The 23,698-nt window shown below is 41.3% G+C and overlaps 1 protein-coding gene across 2 annotated transcripts in view; it reads right to left on the bottom strand.

Annotated features, from left to right (window-relative positions):
• Positions 1-15,574, bottom strand: part of SLAIN1 (SLAIN motif family member 1) — a 58,708-nt gene extending 43,134 nt beyond the window's left edge. For both annotated transcript variants that reach the window (XM_082701624.1, XM_082701625.1), the window contains exons 1-2: positions 14,851-15,574; positions 1,540-1,679 (exon numbers count right to left, since the gene is read on the bottom strand). In XM_082701624.1, the coding sequence (XP_082557750.1) occupies positions 1,540-1,679; positions 14,851-15,458 (748 nt within the window). In that variant the 5' untranslated portion in view covers positions 15,459-15,574. The remainder of the gene's footprint in view (positions 1-1,539; positions 1,680-14,850) is intronic.
• Between the last annotated feature and the right edge of the window lie 8,124 nt (positions 15,575-23,698).

Raw genomic sequence — 23,698 nt, 5'->3', positions numbered from 1 at the left:
TTTATATATTCAAATAAAATTGTGCAAATTCATATATAAAAATGTCCATATGAAAAGTCCTTGAATCAAGAGATGTTAGAGACAGTCTACACAGCCCTTAAAGTCCAGAGGGATTTAATGGTTCGCTCAGGGTCAGTCGGGTAAACGGGAACAGAGTGAAGGTTGGAGTCTGCTGCCTCACAGCGCTGCTCTCTTAGATCAGCGTGTCTCCAACATTTTTACCCTAATGCTACTCCTTTGCTCCTACCCCACCATTCAACTTCTTACTAAATCCCTCATTTTGCTTTAGTTAAAATATTAATAAAATGTGCCCTTTAATTTGATGCTTCCCAAATATTTTAAACAAATTTCTGCTGATATTTACTTATGACTGTGCCAAAAAAGCAGCAGAGACCACTGACGAAGGACAATCTTTAAGGTTGGGGAGACCCAGCTTCCGGTTCTGTCCCTGGGGTATCACGCTGGTCCCAGTAATCTGACCTTCTCTCAACTTCACCTGTCTCTTCCCTAAAAGTGAGTGTGTCCCTAGCTCACAGGCGTGTGGTTAGACTGAATAAGAGGATGGCAAGAACTAAATGTACTGACGGTCACAGAATTCAGAGCTCAAGAAGTGTCACCTATTATACTCTGTCTCATGTCCAGATTTCGATACCCATTATTATCCCTGAAGGGCTTTACAGGTAGTGTTCGCAAACTTCACTGTGGGCCACAATCACAGTGGTGAACTTGTCAGTGCAGGTTCCCTCGGCCCTACTCCCAGGGACTCTGATTATTTAATCTGGAAAAGGCAGGACTCTGCATTTCCAAGCTCAAGTGTGATTTGGATACAGGGAATCCGTGGAATGGAAAGAGTCCCCGAGGTAATGAAGAAGATACCGAGGGGTTAAGAGATGAGCAAAATCCTCAGTGATCATAGTCTTAATTAAATACAAAATGACAAAAGCTAAGGACTAGAATTCCTTTGTAAATTTTCCTTCCACGACAGTACTCTCTCTCTCTCTCTTTTTTTTCCCTTTTTTTGGCCTTAAACTTATGTTCAGCCCTTTAAGTTAACTAATGTCATATACAATAGGACGATTATTTCCCAGTTTCTAAAGGTTAGGACTTCCAGTTATAGAACCAATTAAATACGTATGGAACTCATAAAGGTCAGTACTCAGGTCCCAGTGAAACCTCCATTTTCTATCTTGGATTTCAGCCACACCACCTATTGCTGTCCCCAGAAAATTTAAGGCTAAACCATTTTACTTATTGGTATATTTGCAAAGAGAAAGGAAAAAAAAAAAAAAACACAGAAAAATAATATGCCTTCCTACCTTTCAATACAAACTGAAACAAGCTAAGAATGTGGCTAAAAACAAGCATGAAACTATATTCTACCTTGAGAAGTCTGATGTGGGATGAGTGTGGAAAAATCGCATGCAACAGCTGCCCCTTGGGGTAAGGCTTTTCCTTTGAAGTGTCAATTCCAAAACCAGCGACTAACAGAGCTGACAGTGGCAAGAGTCTGAGAACGTAGATGTACAGGTTCGAAATTACCTTGCTCCAGTCTAAAGCACAGGGAACGCCTTGCTGCTTCCATCTCCGGAGTCGGGTTATCTAGGACGTGTCTACACCACTGCAAAGGGCTCAGGGATTTCTCTGATGATGTGAATGTCTTTGAAGAGCCAACGTATAACCTTAAAAAAAGAAATCTACATTATAGGTATTATATAGGTATATGGACATGACCTCCCTTCTAGGGAAAACAACATGTATTTCACAGTTTCTACTAACACAAAACTCACATTGGATTACTTCAAATACCAAAATTATTTTTTAACAGGCAAATACCCCCAAATAAAATGTAATGCTTTCTGTAGCTTGGTGGGAAGGAGGACTTCAAAACACTATGAGAAACTATGTCTCAGAGTCTGAGATCGGAGGCTCTTGCTACTCAACTAGCCTGGAACGGACGCCATGATGTTCTGAATGGATACCATGATGACCTGACTACCTCATTGTAGAAATGAACACTTTCATCTCTTTCTTTGATAGCAGAATGTTAAGTGAACCGGGCTAATATGTAAACATGACATGACAAACTAGGCAAATTTTATGTACTTTAAAAAAAAAAAGTCTAAAAATTAGTGAAAGTCCATTGATTCTCTCAACCCTTAAATAATCAGGTATCTGCCCCCACCCTGTCTCAAATCTGTACTAAACTTGGTATGTGCTTCTTTCTTACAAAAGCCAAACAGCTTTCAAAGATACGTTTTAGGAAAAATTTGCTTTCATCATCTATAACATTACACAGAATTCAAAATAACCACCATGAGGCACTTTAAGTTAAAGATTTTCTCTCTGACATATGGTGCTGAGGTAAACTATAGCATATTTTCAGTCACAGGGTTATACAAAAAAAGTTCATCTTTTTAGCTGACTTAAAAAAGGAAGAGAAAGAATTATAATCACTGCTTCTCGTAATTAACTTATTTACGAAGCTGGATTATAATTATAAATCACACTAAAGTCTAAAGTAACACTCCTTTAAACAAAGTTACCATAATTCTAACGAGTACATGTTCTTGAAATCCCATACTGCACTATTCACACTCATGCCACCGTAGTCAGGACCCCCACCTGTCAAAATAATTTCTCAGTTACCCAAGACGGTTGGGGAATGGTAGTATTCAGTAAAATTATCCTTACAGATCAGAGGTTGGCAAACTTTTTCTGTAAAGGGGCAGCCAGTATGTACTTGGACTTCATGGGACACAGTCTCTGTCACAACCACTCAATTCCACTATGGCAGCCCCAAAGCACCACAGAGGGTACGCAAGGTGAACAGTAGGCTGTGTTCCTATAAACCATTTAGAGACACTGAAACTTGAACTTCCCATAATTTTCAAAGTCATAAAATAGTAGTCTTTTGCCTTTTTTTTTTTTTCAGTCATTTAAAAATGTCTAGCTGACCAACCATACAAACCATGCAGCAGGGCCAACTTGCCCCAAGATACAGTCTGCTAACTCCTGTTACAGGTGCAGATTCTGAAACACCGTTTCATCCATTCAGGAGTTCCTCCGTGGACCATGGTGCCTCCTTTCATCAGGAGTATATGGATTAGTTGAAAATTCTTATTCCTGGGCACAACTCAGTCTCCTATGACAAGATTAACACCCACCTATGTAAATCCATCCTTTCCACCACCACAGTCCCCCCCCCCCTCGCTAAGAGACCCCTGAAGAGTCCAGTGTCACGTAGCTCACTCTAATTCCCCAAGTTCAAGCTAGCCTAAGTCAGCTGTTCTCAACCTCTGGTGCATCGAAATCTCTTAGTGGGCTGTTAAAACACAAATTGCTAACACTCGACTGCAGGCAGGTCTAATCTACCTGATTCAGAAGGTTTGGACTGTGGTCAAAGAACGTGACTGTCTGACAAGTTTCCAGGTGATGCTCGTACTGCTGTCTGGAGACCTCACCTGGAGATGTACGCACCAATGGCTGGATGGCTAAGATGGCTTGCCAATCTCAGATGGCTAAGCCAATCTGAATCACTGCGGCATTCCTGTTTGCCCCATCACTGGCTTGGGCACAAGCTCTGGATACAATTCTAGCCACTAAAAACTAATGGGAAATATTCTGATGGGCAAGTTTCTCATGTTTAAAGCTGTCACAAAAGACCCATTTATATGCTTGCCTACAACACATGCACATATGTTGTAATACCCACAATGAAAAGCCTAGGCCCAGAAGGTTTCACTGCTGAATTCTACCAAATACCACAGAGAAAAGAAATTGAAGACCAATATGCCTCATGAGCAAAGAAGCAAAAATCTGGATATTTTAGCAAATTGAGTCCAACCGCATATAAAAGGGATACTTCATTGTTAGGAAGTGGGGTTTATCCCAGGAATGAAAGGTTGGTTTAACATTCAGTCAGTGTAGCTTACCATAGAAAAGGCACGATAATCTCAAAAACAAAAAAGCATCTGACACCCATCCCTGATTCAAACACACAAACAAAACAAAACTCTCAGCAAATTAAGAAGGAAACACTTTCTGATTAAAGGTATGTACAGAAACAGCATTTTTAACAGTGAAAGGCTGAATGTTCTTCCCCTAACATCAGGAACGAAACAAGGACTAGAAGTTCTAGCTAGTACAATCACACAATAAATTAAAACATTTAGACTGGAAATAAGTAGTCAATCTATCTTTATTCAGAGATGACGTGATCATCTCTGCAAAAAATCTGAGGAACCTACAAAAAAGATACTCGAACTAACGATGGAGTTTAGGAAAAAAGACTCTAGCATACCAGATGAACATACTACAGTTAACTGCATGTCTATGCTAGGGACAATCAGTATTGTTGAAAATTCACTTCCCATTTACACCAAAACCATAAGATGCCTAAGGATAAATCTGATAAAGGATGTCAAGCCCCATGTGCTAAAAACTACAAAACACTCTGAGAGAAATTAAAGATATAAATGGGAAGACAGACCATGTTCACAGATCAGAAGACTAAATATTAAGATGTCAGTTATCCTTAAATGTATCCATTTAATAAAATCCCAAAAGTTCAGTAAACTTCTTGAAGAAATTTGAAAGCTGATTCTGAGATTCATATGGAAATGCAAAGACCCTAGAACAGTCGAAACAACATTGGAAAAAAAGAGTGAAGTTGGAGAGCTACCGGTGAGTGGGACACATTACAAACCTATAGCAGTGAAGACAGTTGAGGACAGTGAAGACAACAGATCAATGGGGAAACAAGACGGTCCAGAACTGCACACGTACGGAAAACTGATTCTTGGTGAAGTATAAAGACAATTCAATGAAGAAAGGATAGCCTTTTGAGCAAATCATGCTGAAACAAATGTCACAACCACTCCATTCCACTACGGCACTCCCAAAGCACCACATGGGAGTGCTCAATGCCTGGCCTCCCATGCTAACATGGGGAGGACAGGAATTAATATATGAATTAAATGACTGCATTTAATTCTATATACAAAAAATAAATTTTGAGCCATACATTACACAATACCCGAAGTTAACGCAAAACAGAGATATAAAAACGTCAAACCTGGAGCTATAAAATTTTTAAAAGAAACCATAAGAAAAGTCTTTGTGTCCTTGGGTTGGCAAATATTTCTTACATAGAATTTCTTACATGGAAAAATATGATCCATTAAAGAAAAAAATTTTTTATCAATTCGACTTCACTAAAACTAAAATTACAACTTTGCTCGTTGAAAGACACTAACAGAAGCATAAATGATAAACCAGAGTGGGTAAAAATATTTGCAAATCACATATGATTAAAAAAAAAAAATTTGTATGTAGACAGATGCAAAAACTCTGCGTACTCAATAATAAACCCAATTTTTAAAGGTGGACAAAAAATTAAAACAGACATTTCAACAAAGAAAATTTATGAATGAACAGCATATAGAAAATATGCTCATCATTTGTCATGAGGTAAATGCAAAGTAGAATCACTCTGAAGTATTACTATGCACCTATTAGAATGGCTAAAATTAAAAAGCCTGACCACAGCAAGCATGACATGCACAAATGAAATTCTCATACGGTGCTGGCAGAAATAGGAAACAGCCTAACCACTTTGGGAAAGATTTTGGCAGCTTCCTAAAAAGTTAACATACACCTATTCCTGTTCCAGCCTCTCAAGAGCCATTAAGTATTTATCCAAAAGATATGAATGCATGTGTCCACACAAAGACTTATTTGTAATAGCCAAAACTTGAAAACAGCCCAAGCGTTCATTAAAAGATGAATGGATAAAAAAAAAAAAAAAAATTGTTCCATGCGTATAATCTAATAGTTCTCCCAATAAAAAGAAATGAACTATTGTTTCATGTAACACAGAAGAATTTTAAAATAACTCTCAATCCTAAGCAGCCAGACCAAAAACAAATGAAAAAACAGCACATACTATATAATTTCATAGATATGAAAGTATAGAAAGCGCAGACTAATCTAGACTGACGGGAGAGCAGACCAGTGGCTGGGTGCCTTGGTGGGAAGTAAGTGGGAGCAGGAGAGAGGAAATGCAGAGGGCCACGAGAAAACTTGGAGCATTAAGATAGGGTTCACTCTCTTGACTCTAGTGATGGTTTTATGGGGATATATATGTATGCCAAAACCTATCAAATAGTACATTTTAATATATGCAGCTTACACTTCACTTATACCTCAATAAAGTTTTAAAAAAAGATCTTACAAAAGCAATTATTTTCTGTCCTTCTGTGTCGAGACTTGAGCAGCCTTTCCAGGTGAATGGAATTCAGGTGAAACAACGAGTAGGTGCCACAGCCCTGACATAAATGGGCCACTAAACTAGTCAACTATGGAACTTTATTTTTTTTTTTATTTTTTTTTATTTATTTTTTTTTTAGAGGTGAGGGAGAGAGAGATTGCAGGGGGAGAGAGAATCTTAAGCAGGCTCCATGCCCAGTGCGGAGCCTAACACAGGGCTCAATCTCAGAACCTGAGCCGCAATCAAGAGTTGGATGCTTAACTGACTGTGCCCCCAGGTGCCTTTTTCTTATTTACTTAGCTTTTTTTTTTTTTTTTTTTTTTTTTTTAAGAGAGAGAGAATGGAACTTATCTTTAGACTTCTTTAATAAGTTATCCCTACTGTTTTATATACACACAAATTCATTCCACTGCCGGAGTCTCTGCTTGTTCTCAAACCCCTCTCAATGCCCCAAGAAGCCACTGGGTGAAGCACTGTTCTGCTCATTACCTCTAGCATCATAAGAACTGCTCTTACCTTTGTAATAGAAGGTAAGGATTTTAGGTACTCCCACGAGTTGGATTTTTTTCTGGTAGTTTTCTGTGGGGTTTTGTTTTGTTGTTTTTGCTTATAGGGGAACTCCGAAAATTTCCTTTATCTGTTAGGGTCTATGCACTATAGTTCCTTCATTGGACCACACAGACTCATAGCATATTCAAAAGCAGCACTTGCCCCCACCACCTCTTCCCCACCATGACCCAAGACCAGAGGATGGCCCAGAAGCTCTGACTTCAGGCACAAATTCAGCTGAAGGAGGGATGAAGTACTTTACTGAAACAGAGAGGTGAAATGAACACCTCCATGTCGACTGGCTCAAACTTTAGTCCCATTTTCCCTTTACTATTCCTAGACCTGTCTTGTGTTACTCTTTTATTTCCCAGGAGTACAGAAACTTGGGTCCAGAGACAGATGAACCCAAGAAAAGACCGAGGCATCCTGAAAGTTGAACTGGCTACCCACCCAAACCCTTGTTGAAGAGCTCCACCCACACAGAGCTTTAGATCAACTTCAACGCCCCCCTCTTTGATGCAAATAATCAGTGACACCAGAAACTTAGAACATTCCTTTTAAATTGAAAGCTGAGACCAAAAGTAGAGGGAAAGAAGAACTGAGAAAACAACAGAGAGAACTGATGAAAAATCTGAGATAACCATAACTGGTATCAACTGAGAGAAAAAGTTACATTCACAAATAATAATAATAATAATAAGATATTAAAAAAAGAAAGATTCTTCATTCTTGGAAAATAAAACTTTTAGCATATACAAAAAATTCAGTAAGTGAGTTTGAAAGATCAAGTTGAAGCAGTCTCCCAGATGCAAAACAAAGACACAGATTTACAATGAAAGAAGACAAACAAAAAAAATTAAATGACTGCATCAGGTGGGCCTACATCTGATTATTGCAAGTTCTAAAACACAAACATATATATATGCACACACATGGAGAGAAGATTATTTTAAAAGGGGGGGGGACAGAAAATTTTGAGAACTGAAGGCAGGCCATTGAATTCTCGAGTGAGAACACCCATAAATGTCCAGTACCACAAATAAGAGAGGCCCATACCAAGATACAACATGGCATTTTAAAAAAACTAGGGATAAAAAAACACTAAAAAAGAAGTCAAGGATTAGATATCCAAACCACAGGACACTTCAATATCTAAAACCTAATAAAAATTAGAACAAAATGAAACAATGCCTTCAAACATAAGAGAAAGTGACTTAGGCTTATTATACCCAGCCCAACTATGAATCTTTCATGAGGCTAGAATAAAGACATTTTTAAAGAAGCAGAATTTCACATTATCCTTCTCATAATAATGCCCTTTCTCAGAAAACAACTGGAGGCTGTGCCCGCCCCCACTAGATTAAACAAAATATATGAAGACAAAGAATTTTAAAAATGGGAGGTCCTACATAAGCAAGAAACCTAAGAAATTCCCATTAACACAGCACTGTGCATGCAGCCTAAGAAGTAAACAGTAAAGACCAGAGCAATGGGCTTAAAAGGTCCAGAAGGGATGGCATTACAAAGTAAATTGGTAAAAACAGACTTAAAAGACTGTCAAGTATGCATGACCTTATCAAGGAATTTATGGCTCCAGGAGAGTATTTGAAAAAGTAATTCGTAATAGGGATTAAAGAAATTGAAGGGGGGAAAGAGAGGTCATTAGTAACTCTTGGAGGAAAAAAGGGATGAGAGGAAAATAACATATAATTAACAGGGCTCAGTTAATAACCACTATAGTCATAATACAAGTGTTATATAGCATTTAACACAAAAATAATGAAAACCATTATGAGAAGGGAAAGATGACATTGTGGAGTGGGGGTGAGGAGAAGAGAGCTTAGTCTTCATCTTCCAAAACAAGTCTACAGACGTCTAAGATCATATAGTACAAACGACTGCTCAGAAATAAAGAGCAAAAGAAACAACCATATGAGAATCAAGTGATGCCTGTGCAGAGGACTCAGAGGTCCGAATGATAGAGGGCTCCTGCTTTCTGTAAAAAGCCTCGCTATTTACATTCTGCTTATTGCATTACTTTGATAAAACTTTAGAAGCACTGTGCAAAGCGTGAAGACAATGGATCATTTTCAGAGTCAGTCTCCAAACAACGCACCCAGGATAGCTCTGAGCCTACTATTTCTATGGGGAGGCCGAGAGCTGGACCTAAAGAAACAGGAAGATGGAGATCACAGAGCTACAAACTCCTTGAGTGTGACATAACACCAAAAGTAGATAAGCAGGGTAAAACCTGTATTCGCCCCAAATAGCTCCAATCTTCCAAAAAGTCATAAAAACCACCTTATTTGTTGTCATTACAATATTCCATTTTGCCATCATTAATGCCACATACCTCCTAGTGACTTATAAACTGCTCTTTCAATTTCTCTAGTTCCACTGATGAAACTATATTAGAATCTAGCAAGAGACAAGAAAAACCCTCACCTAAAACTTGAGAATTCTTCAAATATTAGGAAAGCTATCTTTGAAAACGTCACACTCTAATTTTCTTTAACTTTGCATCAAGACCTTCCAAAGGCATGTGACTAGAAACAATTAGCTTTCTCATAGAATCTCCGTACATTTCACATTCTGGATGCCCTCACTTAACTTCACTCCCATGCTAACACAGGGAGGACAGGAACAACATCAAACCTGCCATCAGAATAATCACCTGAGTGCTTCAAAGGACTATTACAACTATCTAGAAAAAAAAAAAAAAATCAGTTATTCTCAGGTAAATGTTTGATTCTAAAGTCATCCTTCTGATAACAACAAAAACAAATGATACGGCAAAACATATGCATATGTTTTACATGCCTGACACTGAGAAGGAATATATGGCAATTTTCAGACGTGTAATTTAAGAGCTTTCAAGCATCACAAGTCCTATTTTAAGGAAAGCTGAAGCATCAGCACTGATAGGCAATCAATCAATCTTCGGGGGAACTGAAGCATCTGATTCACCAGCGCCCACTAGAGCCACACTCGGCAGCCATCGCAAAGCAAATTCACAACCACTAAGCTATTAAAAGGACACATGAAGCCCAAATGGGAGTTACGGAATTGTCCTACAGCAGACTCTACCACTGTCCCTCCACAGTTAGAGCTGGATTCTATTTTGGTGTCTCACAGCAGGGTTTCAAAGACCTCAGCACATACTTCACTCCACTCCGTTTGCCTCTAGAAAACACTGTGGTTTTCAATTAGCATTGTCAGAAAGTGAAGCACCCTCTGGTCTTTTCACTGAAAATCAATTATGGGGGAAAAAAAAAAAAAAGACCAGTTCAGGTGGTCTCATTTAGCTGTGCCATATGTACAGTACAAGGTGTTCAGCAGCTTTGATGGAGAATTGGCAAGGATTTCAGCCAGCTGTCGAGGGTCGTGGTGTTACACTCGAAAGATGAATAGCTCATTCATTAAATTTTCCTTAATTTGTACATAGCACTCTTTCCCCTTTATAATCATGACTTTTCTACTGTCCTTTCCATTGGGTAAGTTTAAAATCTCTGCCACGTCCCTTTTACATAAGTTTCAATATTCTTCTAATTGCTATTCCACTAAAATAAAGGCCCTACAGGACTGTATTTTCTGTTAGCTGGCATATCATTATCTTGACATTTTCTGAATATAGACTTCTCTCCCTGACTGAGCTACGCAAGACTTGACTTTCCCCGGTGCTACCCTCTCTCTTCAGAGAGCTGGGCTTCTCCACCTGCTTTCTTCAACACCATTTTGCTTTCAGATGGTATAAAATGGAGTTTTTCTGACTGTGACCTTAACGCACAAATATATTTACTATTTCGGCCCAGGGCACACACATGTAAAACTGAAACAAGTTCAATCGATACAAATTTGTATCACAAGATATGCTGCCTTCTGATTTTATATTCTACTGCTCTTCATTTTTTAAAGAAGAAATGCTGGTCAAGCCACTAAACTGACCTTATGACACGCTGACGTTCATAACCAAGCTCGGGAAGAACAGCCGTGCTGTACACACTTCGGAATCAGTCTCAACCATCTGAACTGTGGTTTTAACCTTTCAGTAAATAACTGGAGGAGCTTTTAAAGTCGATTCATCGCACACTTCAGTCCCTCAGTCAGGAAATAGGGGAGCTGAAATAGGTCATGGAAAGGTCTAGAGTGAAGTTAACAACTTACTGCTCCTCTGGCCACTTCACACCAATCTGCTCTCTTTTCCTGATACCCTGCTGCTTCTCAGCTTGGTGACATGGGACAGTGATTTTGAAAACATCCTTCCATACACACTGGCAAATCATCCAGGCATATGTTCCAAGTATGTATCAAAGTCACCATCCTTGGAGCTTAATTTGCTCCTGAAATTCAGAACCCCCCGCTTTCTAGCCTATGGTTTCCTGGAGAGCTAAGGTTGTCAAATTAGTAGCCATCCCTGAAGAGCCCATGTAGCAGGACGTGAAGTTTACTATGGGACTATAACAACTGGACTTAAGAATTAAAGGTTCTAGGGGGCGCCTGGGTAGCTCAGTCAGTTAAGCATCTGACTCTTGATTTTGGCTCAGGTCATGACCTCAGGGTTGTGGGATCAAGCCCAGCGTGGGGCTCTGTGCTTAGCAGGGGGTCTGCTTGAGATTCTCCCTCTACCCTTCTCCCTGCTCATGTGCTTTCCCTCTCTCTAAAATAAATAAGTCTTTAAAAAAAAAAAATTAAGGTCCTGGAACCACAATCCAATTTCCTGAGACATTTACTTCTAGCAGCCCTATGCTAAGATTAAAGAAAAAATAATTTAAATTCAACTGAGATAAATATTTGAAGAAATGAGACAACTGTTTTATTTCAAAGATTTTCATCAAAATGAAAAGGAGAACACACTATACTTCTCACAAAGTTTTGGTTTTTTATAAACAGAAGATACATGTAGGTTAAATAATTGTTTGGAAAAAAAGACCTAAGAGACTTGATTGATCATTCATTAACTAATGAACTATCATCAAGCAAATACTGATTCTACAACTAACGGTTTTCCTCCTACACATAATTCTTGAGCCAAGTATTGTCGGGGTTGTTAATAAAAGGTGAAGAGTTACACGGTTTTATTAGAAAAAAATGGGACTTGCATGAAAGAACTTCTAAAATATTCAAAGATTAATCTACATCTGTGAACTTTCTTTCCTGAAGATAAGACATCTTGCGAGAAATACTGTTCTAAATAATCAAATATCAATTTTAAGTCATCAGGATGAAACCATGATAAAAATGCATGAAAAATTATAGGGGAGACAGTCAACAGTACATGGGTCCTTAATAAATATGGTTACTTTAACAATGATGCAACTGTTACAGGGAGACAAAGATGTCCAAGATAGGTTCAGTGAAAGGCAGTTTAAACAAAACTGATGTGCATTTAAGGATTTGGATAATTATGTTTGTATCTTGAAGGCTCTGCAGAATGTTAACAGTTAAACTCTGAATCATGGTAATGAATTCAGGACAAGAGGAAAGACTCCTATGACTTCATACTCACATCTGTGAGGGCTTTTTTCTTCCACGGTGAAAATGTAAAACTATTTAAGTATTTTTAGAATAATCAGGTACTTATTATCCACTACAGTGGTTTCCTAACAGGCGAAATAAAGGTAAGCTGTCTCCCTGCAAACATATGAGGCAATCCAAATGAAAAACACCCTGTTTGTGAGACTACAGGACAGGGACGTACACAGTTTACAGCGATCAAGAACGTCATCAGCATTAACAAGTAGGTTCAACTTGGAGAATGAGGCCTGCTATTTGTTCATCAATAGGCCAAGATAATGTAAAACAAAAATATTTTAATGTGTAAGGTGTCAGGACAGAAAGTTTTCTGTAAATCAGGTGACCTTAAAAATGTTTTAATTACATTCCACCAAAGAGTAATTATCCCTCCGTTTTTCCACATGGGATTCTAGTCCTAAATTTCTTCTGAGAAAGACATGCTGTAAAACAGTGTGCCGCTTGTCTGTGGAAACATCCATAAAGTGTCGGAACATTGATTCATGTACTCCCCTGAATATTTGATGAGTGAAATTAGTAGAACCTGCTATATTTTACAACCACTTCAAACCATCTCAAGTGCTAACAGAGTAATTCCATTAAGCAGATCATTTTTCCCCCAAAGTTATTCCAATACTATTTTGACAAAAATTAAACTATGAAAAGCCTGCATATCAAAATTCTAGCAGTAGCTGGATGATAAATAAATAGGTAGAAGTCCATTCAATGGAAAAAAAATTATAATTCTATTAGCTATGTATATACCAACCCAATTGAATACACTTATAAAATCATAACTATATCACAGGCTTTAAAATGCTAACATTTTTAATGGATAAGATTGATGCCCATCAAAAATACAAATAAGTTGCCTTCTACCATTCACGTATCTCCAGAAAAGGCCAAGTGGGCCCTAAATCAAGATAATATAATTTGGAAGTAGCATAAGGGCTTATAGTGATCATAACCCAAGAACCGCCATGAGAGCACTTTCTAGTACCATGCTCAGGATGAAACTGTTTACAATACAGCCTGGGCTCCACAAACACAAAGGTGTCATTTCTAAAGAATGGCTCAAAGCTACGCAGAGTGGTGAGTTGTTCTGATCTTTACAACTTGAGCAACCAGCACAGTTGCCCACAGGTGGAGCACTAAGGAGGAGGAAGAGGAGGAGGTGGAGGAAGAGAAGGATGCTTTATTGTAGCTCCATCCATTTTGATTCTCCGAATCAGGCCAACTAGTTAATGCACGTTACCATCAAGAGTTCTGAGAGTATAAGGGAACACCACAGGTCTCAACGGGGAAACCGGTAGGGTTCTCCATTCTCATTCCCTCTGTGGGATCATGCAACAGGACCACAGAGAAAGTAGGAAAAACCCAGCTTGCAAAAACCAGGAAGGGTCAGAAGTAGAAGGACCCAAAGTAAAAGGACAACTGTGCTTCATGCCGCAGCTCCGGAAAGGTGAAGGCTGTTCATTTTCCCTGCAGGAACTTAAGTCTGACCTCCTCTGAGGCTTCAACTCATCTTACCATGTCCCACTACCTCTCCTGATGGAGGAAAGCAAAGGAACCAACCAGAAGTCAGTCATGAAAGGACTAACCCCATGAGAAAGCAGCATGAAAAATAAGGGAATCGGACCCCCCCCCCCACAGTTACTCATTGATGGAAAACAGAGCTAGCCAGATTTCAAATGAAAAGATGCTGCCAACCACAAGTCTTCTGATAACCAACTCACGGTTTCTAAAAATAAATAAATAAATAAAATAAAAAGTTGCTTCTCACTTTTCTTTAATCAACGGTTCAGTTTTAAAAATTGAAGAAAGGTCCTTGATTTCTAAGTAACCGTACTTTCATGCTGCCACTCCATTCCCTGAAAAAGCCCTCGTTTTTGACACCATTACGGACAGGAAAGCCCGTGAGGGCAGCCTATTTCAAAAAGCAAGTCAGCCTTTGAAACGAGACGCTATCAACGAAAAGGCAGCGCAGGAGGACACGCGACTGCACAAGTCCAGCTGCAAGCACGACTCTCTAAGGAGAGATCGATCCGTCCCTGGGCGGCTCGGGACGCCACGGGACGAGCCCGCAGAGCTCGCAAATCCTGCCCAGCGTTCGTTTGGAAGGAAAGACCACGAACAGTCGCAGACTGAGGCCAACCCCTACCCATCCCCCGCTACTCCCAAAAATGACTGGGGGGGGGGGGCAGGACTGAGTGACAAAAAGATGGCACGGATTTTTTTAGTTAATGCTAACAGGGAGCTGGGGACCGAGTCATCCGCGCAGAGCAGAAGACAGGGAGATGCAGGGGACCCATTCATCCCCAGCTGGCTCAGCCGGAGCTACGAGAAACAGGTTTCCGCCCCCGTGAAAAGCCTCCGCTCCTCGCCCAGTTGGGCACCTGCCAGGCCACCAGGTCCGGGGGCAAGGACGAGGTCCCCCTCTCCTCCCCGGCCCACGCCCTCCCCCGCCGTCCCGGGGCCTCCGAGGCCGGGGTTCCGGGGGAAGGAGCGGAGCCCGGCAATACCAGGTGTAGTCGTCCTCGTCCCGCCAGGCGGCTACGCTCTCCAGGTCCAGCGGCTCCACCTCGTCCAGCAGCGTGGGGGGCGGCGAGGGCGGCGCGGCGGCTCCCCCCGGCGGCGTCCCCGCGCCCCCCGGCTCCGGCCCGCCGCCGCCCGCGCCGAAGAAGCCCGCCGCCGGCTTGAAGTAGACGAAGGGCGCCTCGGGGGGCTGCGCCAGGCTGCAGAGCAGGGAGGGCGCCGGGCTGGGCAGGCAGTAGGTCCCCGAGAACGCGGGGCTGGAGCCGCCGCTGCCGCCGCCGCCGGCGCCCAACGCCAACCCGAGCCCCAGAGCCCCCGAGGCGGCGGCGGCGGCGGCGGCCGGGGGGCTCCGCGGACCCAACGGGCTGCAGGCCCCGGCGGGGGGCGGCGCGGCGGGCGGCGGCGGCGGCAGCAGCAGCAGGTGCGGGGCGGCGGCCGCGCTGGCCGCCCGGCTCCGCAGCTGCTCGTTCTGCTTCTCCAGCTTGCGCACTAGCTCCTGCAGCTTCTTCACCTCCAGCTCCGCGTTCACCACCGGCCCGGAGCCCGCTCCGGAGCCGCCCCCCGCCGAGGCGCATTTCACCTGCTCCGCCATCATCGTGGGCCCCGAAGGCGCCGCGGCCGCCGGGGTGGTGCGCGCCGCCGCGCCCCGCTCCTCGAGCCGCGGAGAGACTATGGCTCCTTCCCTGCCACCCGGGCCCGGGGCGCCCACCACGCTGGGACAGAGGCCGAGCCGGCTGTTCGCATCAGCACCGGGCCCCAGCCTCCGGCCGAGGCAGCCGCCGCCAAACAGCTCTGCACATGCTCAGAGCGTCCCTCCAGTCCCCTGGGCGCCGCGGCGGCTCCGGGTTTTAGCCGCGGCCCCGGGGCGGGGCGGGGCGATGCCGGGGGGCGGGGCCGGTGGAGGACCTGCCGCGGGGGAAAGAGGAACTCGGGAGGGCGGGGCAGGCAGCGGAGGCTGGGGTCCTGGGGCCGCCGCCCGCGCTACCTAGCCCTAGGTGCCTGATTGGACCTGGTCCGAACTTTCCCGCCTCAGGCGCTTCCGCAGCTGCGGGGAGAGCGAACTGTGCGGATCTCTGAGCCTGTTCCAAAAAAGCCGCTGCAGGTGTCTGCCCTGGAGGAGTGCACGCCGCGCCCTCTCGTTTGCGACGGTCGAGGAGCTTGTGCTCAATGACCTTAGCCACTAGCCACTGGCTGAGGCACCAGAGGGCCGGGGACCGTTATCCTAAGGGCTGGGAAGTGAGAAAGTGGAACAGAAAGACTTGGAGACCATGCTATTCATCCACTAATTGGTAACCCAGAGACAAAATGGTGGGAGAGGAGCGCAAGGAGAAAGAAGAAATCCTGAGAGTGGCCCGCTGCTGAAGAGCCAGGTGTTTAGTTTATTCTAAAAGAGTCGAATTCAAATTATTCTGTTACCACCGATGTTTGTCATAATAATGCTAGAGCATTTTCCGTACTATGTATATTCTTACGTTTATCAGACAAAAGATATTTGAGCACTTAACTGTTTCGGACACGATTCTAAGAGCTGGCCATCGAGCATTGAACAAAACAAGCAAAAATCGGGGCACCTGGGTGGCTCAGTCAGTTAAGTGTCTGCCTTAGGCTCAGGTCATTATCCCAGGGTCCTGGGATCGAGCCCCATGTTGGGCTCCCTGCTCAACAGGGAGTCCGCTTCTCCCTCTCCCTCTGCCTCTTCCCCTGTTTGTGCGTGCTCTCTCTCTCGCTCACTCTGTCTCTCAAATAAATAAAATATTAAAAAAAAAAAAACAAGCAAAAATCATTACAGGCGAAACCTGAGTAAAATTGTATAGCGCTCCATCTCTTTAATAATTGACAAGCTGTTAGGTCACACTTACGGGGTGGAAGGGGACGGAGAACAAAAGAAATGAGAAAAAGAAAACCTTCGGACTCTTTCCCATATCCCTAAACTCACCTGCAAGGCCGCTCTTTTTCTATCTTTTGGAAACCACTGGCAAATCTGCCCGGGAGAGGGGAGCGGGGAAGCTTTTAGGCAGAAGAATGGAATTCCGTTTCCATCAATCAGTATTGACCTAGCATTGCAAGTGTTTAACACGATCGGGAAAAAGTCTGAGATTTTATTATGAGAAAAGTCCACACAACTGGTTCTCATCCTCAGATGATAGGCCATCTAGTAAGAGTTCCTGCTCCAGGACTTTGCATACTGATCATTGTGCCAATGTTCCACATCGCTCTGTAACTGCATGCACATTTTATCATTGGTTTTAGATTTGGCTCTGTGCCCTCCTGCTCTGAAACACTTGTCTTCTCAGTTATCAATCAGTATCTGTGGCTTCTGCCTGTAGGGTGGGTGATCTGCGTTTAACTTGCGTGGTGAGGGCTTCCATAAATTGGAGAAGTATGTGTGATAACTACTCAGACCCTTTCAGTCTGGAGTTCCCGATTGCTAGACCACCACTGAACCACCTGTATCACCTTTCCAAGTTTCGGCCTATCTTTTGGATATCCTGGTGACTACTAAAACCTGGAGAAGTGGAGTAATACTCCTGAAAGTCCTAAGTAAAGAATCTATTGAAGGATTTTTCCGCATGCTCAGTGGCAGATGCGGGTAGCAGGAACCCTGCAACACAAAGAAAGGGAGACAACAGACACAATGAGAACAAAGAGCTGCGGGCTTCCCCATTAGCAAAAGAAATTGGGAAGAGACACATAATAGTGAAGACAGCAAGAATTCAGATGTAAAGAAAAGCAGTCATTTCACTACAAAATGTTATACTCTAGAGAAGCAGTGAAATAAACAGCCCACACCTCCTCCATTTACTCACTACGGTCTACAGAATACAGCCAAGCAACCAGTAGTCAAGTCTTAGAACTGTGTCTTCTAAGTCACAGTTATCAAATAAAACATTAGTGTTTAAAAAGTAAGTGTTCGCTGCAATTTAAACATAGAATAGAGATGACACATTCTGCCCTAAATTTCTTTTCTTCATTCTTCTTCTGAAAAGACAAATTTGCCCTCTTCACAACTGTTTTAAAAAGTATGAAATGACTCCTGTCCAGAGAAATTTTAAACAATTTCTTTTCCTTTCTATTAAAGCATCTTTTTTTGTCTCCCCTTCTGTGAGCTACTCATGTACACACACCAGAGAGGACCAGAATGTACACAGATTTTAACTTGGTATCCCCAGGATGCCTGTCTCTTTAACACGTAATTAAAGAGGTTGATGGTGTCAAGGTTTTAATTAAGCAGTCTTGATTTTTTATTTTGATGCAAATTTGCAAAGCTTTATGCTTTGAAAGAAATTGCATGCATAGTTGCTCCACTTTAAGTTATTATTATTTTATATATAATATATGATTTCAGAGGCTTATGAAATATAAAAGTGCACATCTCATTAAGAACTTTGCTTTAACAATGTATTTGAAATACCATAAAGTGATGAGAAACATCCATATATCACACAATCAAACCAGATAGATAAACAAATGCATATTTCTCTATTGCTTCCCATTGCTTAAGCTTCAGAACTATGGTCACTAAGTCATTTTATTGAACTTTAAGAGAAAAAAATAACTTTTTTTGATTTGTATGTTTGCATATATCTTTAACACTGTCTATGGACATCAAATTGACCTCGCCACAGAACTGAAAAGGCAGCAGTTTCTTCTTGAGTGTGTAAATCTAATTCTCTGAGGGAATCTAGGAACAGCTTGTTATTATCCTAGTTTTACAGATGGGACCTAACAAGGTTAGGCAACTCGCCCAAATTCAGGCATGAAAACAATGACGGCTCTCAGCATAGTTTTTAGTGGTGCAACCACTCTTTTCCTTATATCCTTGTCTTAGGGTAAAAGTCCTCTAAGAGGGAGCCTCATACATTTTAAATGTAAATTTTCCATCAGGGCAATGGACATACCCTAAGATGGGCACCACATTTATCATGCCCATAGATCCAATTACTCTAAGAAGAGGAAATCACTTTAAGTGTTTAACCTAAGATCAAAGATCCCCAACTGTGTTTTCAAGTTCAATCAGACTATGGTGTTTGATTTCGTTTGCCTCTTAATGAAGATTCCTGTTTGTCCATATAGAATAGACTCGAATACTGTGGGTCCCCACTGCCCTGATACAGTTCCCCACACAGTGTCTAGCACGTAGCAAAGACACATTGAATTTTTTTTTAAGAATAAATGAATAAATAAATCAATCCTCAAGTTTTAGCTGGAATTTAGACAAAAACGTAAGTAGATATTTCCATAAGCCTCATTTATTGTGTGGTAACATCATGGAAGGATTTAGAGGGCTTTTTGCAACCCCATAATAATTGATTATTTCACATCTGGACCAATTAAAAGCTAGAATCATACTTGCTGCATCTAATGTGTTCATTTTAACATGCAGTGATAATGCAGAGAGAAAACAAAAATACGCAAGCCACATATTATATAAATAATCCCTGTGTGGGTTGCCGTGTTCAAACCCCACCCAACTCTACCTCTCGAATTCGGGCCAATAACCCATTTAATTATACCCTGTAAAGTTACATATAGTAGTAGTTATAATAGTAATAATGATAGTTATTCTGTTTATATGGCAAGCTATATTTGTCAGAGACCTCTTTAATAAATACTTATTACATGTCTATTATGTTCAAGTCACAATGCTAGATGATTTTTAGATGTGAGTAAGACAGTGTCTCTTTAGATGTGAGTAAGACAGTGTCTCCACCACCAAGACCTTTATCTGGCTGGAGAAAGAAGCATATTCATAATTAACTGTAGTACAAGACTTAGTGTGTTAAGTGTCATGGCAAAAATACAAGTCAACAGTATAGGGAGTGTCCAAGTAGAGGCAATTAATTTTGGCTAAAAAATTTAGGAAGAAGCCATGGGGCATTGGGACAAGTATTGTGACATTCATTTATCAGACAGGATATCAAAGCAATAATAGAACTAGGGTTAGGGCGCCCATCTCTAATTTCTGATCAGTATTATTTCCTTTGTAGTCACTTTGTTTCGTTTTTATAAATAGCTCACATATCTACCACTCCCCTTAAAATGAAACTTTTTACAATTTACCTTAATAGTAGCAATTGGTGTTTACTAACTGCTAGTACCTGTTCCAAACCCTTTACTGGCATTAAGGCATTTAATCACCCAATAGCCCTTTGAGGTAGTTTCTGTTATTATCCCTGTTTTATAAATGAGGAAACTGAGGCCCAGAGAGGTCCAACACTCTTACCTAGCCAGTAAGCAGGAGAACCAGGATTTGAAGAGAGGCGGTCTGGCTGCAGGGTCTGGGCTTGTAAAATGGAGTATTTCCCTTTGAGTCTTAGGCAGCACCGACCAGAATACCCTGTTCGGGTCACAGTGGCTTATCAATAAAAACTATTTACTAATGCAAAATCAATAGCAAGGAACATCTTGAACAAAGTCTGATACATTAATCAGCAAATATTACTGGAACTTACAAAGTTACCCAGCACAGATTAGAAAACAGTAGGTTTCCAAGATCAACAAAGTTGCCAGTGCTGGTACAACCTTTGCAACAGTACATGGGCACACTCATTCTATGCTTCTTTCTGCACAAACAGCATAACAGCATTCATTGTCACTGCTTTGTCCTGCATTTCTGGCCATTTAGCTTCTTCTTATGTCAATTCCACTCTGAAGAATACTCAAAACGAACAATGTCGGACTATGTCCCCCCGAACAGATCCCGTCATGATTATTGAAATACAAAAAGAAAAACAAAAATTCAGAAACTTTTTTCAAATTTAGAAACTTTTTTTTTTTTTTAACCACAAGATGGTTTGCATTTCTTGAAAACGAGTGTGTGAGATAACTTCAACCCTGAAGGATAACATCAGGCTGAAAAGCATCTGGAATTTTTTTCAAAATGTGCTAACTTCATGAGAGAAAAACGAATCTATAGGGCTTGAGTCTCACTGGCAAAAATCGGTTTGTATGCTACCCACCGTCATACTGGTATCTGCCCTAGAGGTTTTGAAAGTATTCCGATATAGAACAATCTATTTTCTTGTTTTCCTCAAATGTTCCTGCTATCATAAAAGTCAACGTGGTAGAGAGTGTTCTTTTTTTAATTCAAAAGAGTTATTCTTCTTTGATAATTTCCAGGGTGTTTGTAAAACTCCCTTGCAAAAAAGTTGCAGTCATAGCAGAGTCTTGCAAACCAAAGTCAGAAATTATTTCAAAGACTGTGTGACATTCAGGGCAACAAGCCCTCCTACGATAGTGGATTCTTCCATCCTCCTTCAAGGCACTAGCCTGGTTTCAAGGACATGACTATCCAAATCTAAGTAAATGGCAGTGAAAGGTAGCATACAGAAAATACCTCAGCATTCTCTCCAGCAGATAACTGTTCACATTCTAGAGGTCGGAAACCAGGCTGAAAAAAAGTAGTTACAAGTTTATCCAAAATAAACAATCAGCGAGTGTCTAACGATGGTCTGTGCACAATTAATTTTCAGAAAAGAATAGTAATTATACCAGAAAGGGCTGGTCTGTGTTTCAGCTATAAAATCTCATCCTAAATGTTTCCCAGTTACAGTGGTTCTAATCGTGCCCTAGAGGATTGTGCCATTATGATTATAGATATGTTCTTATTTCTGATCTCTAGAAATATGATTTGTTTGTTTTCAGAAAGGAAGATACGTCAATTAGCAGAAAATACTTTATTAAAGGTATGATTGCCTTCACCAAAACAGAATACAAAAAAGCTCAAAGATGAATGCGTTCTTGGCAACTGAAGAGAGCCAAATGGTTGGGACAGGGACGAATTAGCCACCAAGCAGTTTTGCAAAATCTATCATCAGCTTAAAGCCTCTGTTTTCAGACTCTGGGCTTTATTTGGTGATATTTTAAGCACTTTTTTTAAAGGGTGTTGGAGTTTGGGGAGGGCTGAGAGAGTGGGAGGATCTTAAGCAGGCTCCATACTGGGCTTCCAGCATGTACAGTTGATCTCAGATCTCATGACGCTGAAATCATGACCTGAGCCAAAATCAGGAGTCCAAAGCTTGAGCACCTGGGTGGCTCAGTGGGTTAAAACCTCTGCCTTTGGCTCAGGTCATGATCCCAGGATCCTGGGATCGAGTCCTGCATTGGGCTCTCTGCTCAGCAGGGAGCCTACTACTTCCCTTCCTTTCTCTCTGCCTGCCTCTCTGCCTACCTGTGATCTCTGTCAAATAAATGAATAAAATTAGAAGAAAAAAAAAAAAGGAGTCCGAAGCTTAGTGGACTGAGTCACCCAGGTGCCCCAGCACTTTTTCTTAGTCTGTGGAATACAGTATCTGAAAGCTCCCCGATGCTACTAAAAAATTGGAGACAGAGCAAACAAGAAATAATAAAACAGGCTGACGAGGTGATCAGGTCAATAGATTGCAAATGCAGTGCCAAAGAAGAAAATTGAAAATAATTTAGCTTGTAGAAGACAAAAACCCAGAGAGTAACTGGAACCCTAACTTGGATATCAGATGGTGGCAATCTGTCCCTTTGATGCCTTACACATGTGGACAGACAGGAAGAGAGTGAGAGGAGGCCTCAGAAGAGTGTCAACCTCACTCAGGTACCTGGGCTCAGGGAGGCTCCATCTTCATGCTTTCTAACAGCCAGCCTAAGAACAAAGGGTCTGGCCAACTGTACCCTAATTCAAAAACATGGCAAAAACGCCTTCTACTTACGTTTCATTGACCTAAGCAAGTCATATGGCTGCACATAACTTCCCAGCACCATGGAGATGCAATCAAACCACGTGACTAAAAGAACTGGAAATATTTAGTATACCACACCGAATTATAATTCACTCTTACGTAAATGTTTCTTGCTACTAAAAATACTTAAGCTTAATCTTACCTCAAATATTTTGGCAGAGTCCATAAATCTTGCAATCTCCTGTTTTTGTGGTTGCTTGCCTGTAAATTCATTGCAATCGTGTCTTAGGTTTGTTTGTAACATTAAAGAAAATTTTTGTTTGTATATATATATATGATTTTTAAATCACCTTTTATGGGTGCCTGGGTGGCTCAGTTGGTTAAGCAACTGCCTTCGGCTCAGGTCACCGTCCCGGAGTCCCAGGATGGAGTCCCGCATCAGGCTCCCAGCTCCACGGGGAGTCTGCTTCTCCCTCTGACCTTCTCGCCTCTCATGCTCTCTCTCACTGTCTCTCTCTCAAATAAATAAATAAAATCTTTAAAATAAATAAATAAATAAATCACCTTTTACAATATCGTGTCCTAATTTAATGGCATGGTGACTAGGGGTTATGATCTACATTAATCCGATTCTCTGAAAAAAGTTCTTGAGGTGTAATTGACATACAGCATTATACTAGCTTCAGGTGTAAAACATAATGATTTGATATTTATATATATTTCAAAATGGTTTGTATATATTGAAAAATAAGTCAGGTTGACACCCATCACCACACACAATTACAAACATTTTTTCCTTGTGATGAGGACTTTGAAGTGCTACTTTCTTAGAAGTTTTCAAATATATGATACAGTATGTTCGATCATGTACCTCCTGCTGCCTGTTATGCCCCCATGACTTATTGGTTTTATAACTAGAAATTTGTACCACCTTCATCCACTTTGCCTTCTCCCATGTCCCCTCTGGCAACCACCAATCTGTTCTATCTATGGGGTTTTTTGTTTTGTTTTGTTTTGTTTTGTTTTTAGATTCCTAGTATCAAGGAGATCCTATGGTATTTGTTTTTCTCTGTCTGATTTATTTCACTCCGGTTCATTGAAATTTGATGAGACTTCCTTTGTATCCTGTACACTGTCAATATTTGGAAATATTCTATGAGTATTTGAATAGTATGTATATGTT

This window comes from Mustela nivalis, assembly GCF_964662115.1.
Source record: "Mustela nivalis genome assembly, chromosome: 15".
Taxonomy (NCBI): domain Eukaryota; kingdom Metazoa; phylum Chordata; class Mammalia; order Carnivora; family Mustelidae; genus Mustela; species Mustela nivalis.
Note: the sequence above shows the minus strand (reverse complement) of the source record. Positions and strands in the feature narration are given on the sequence as shown.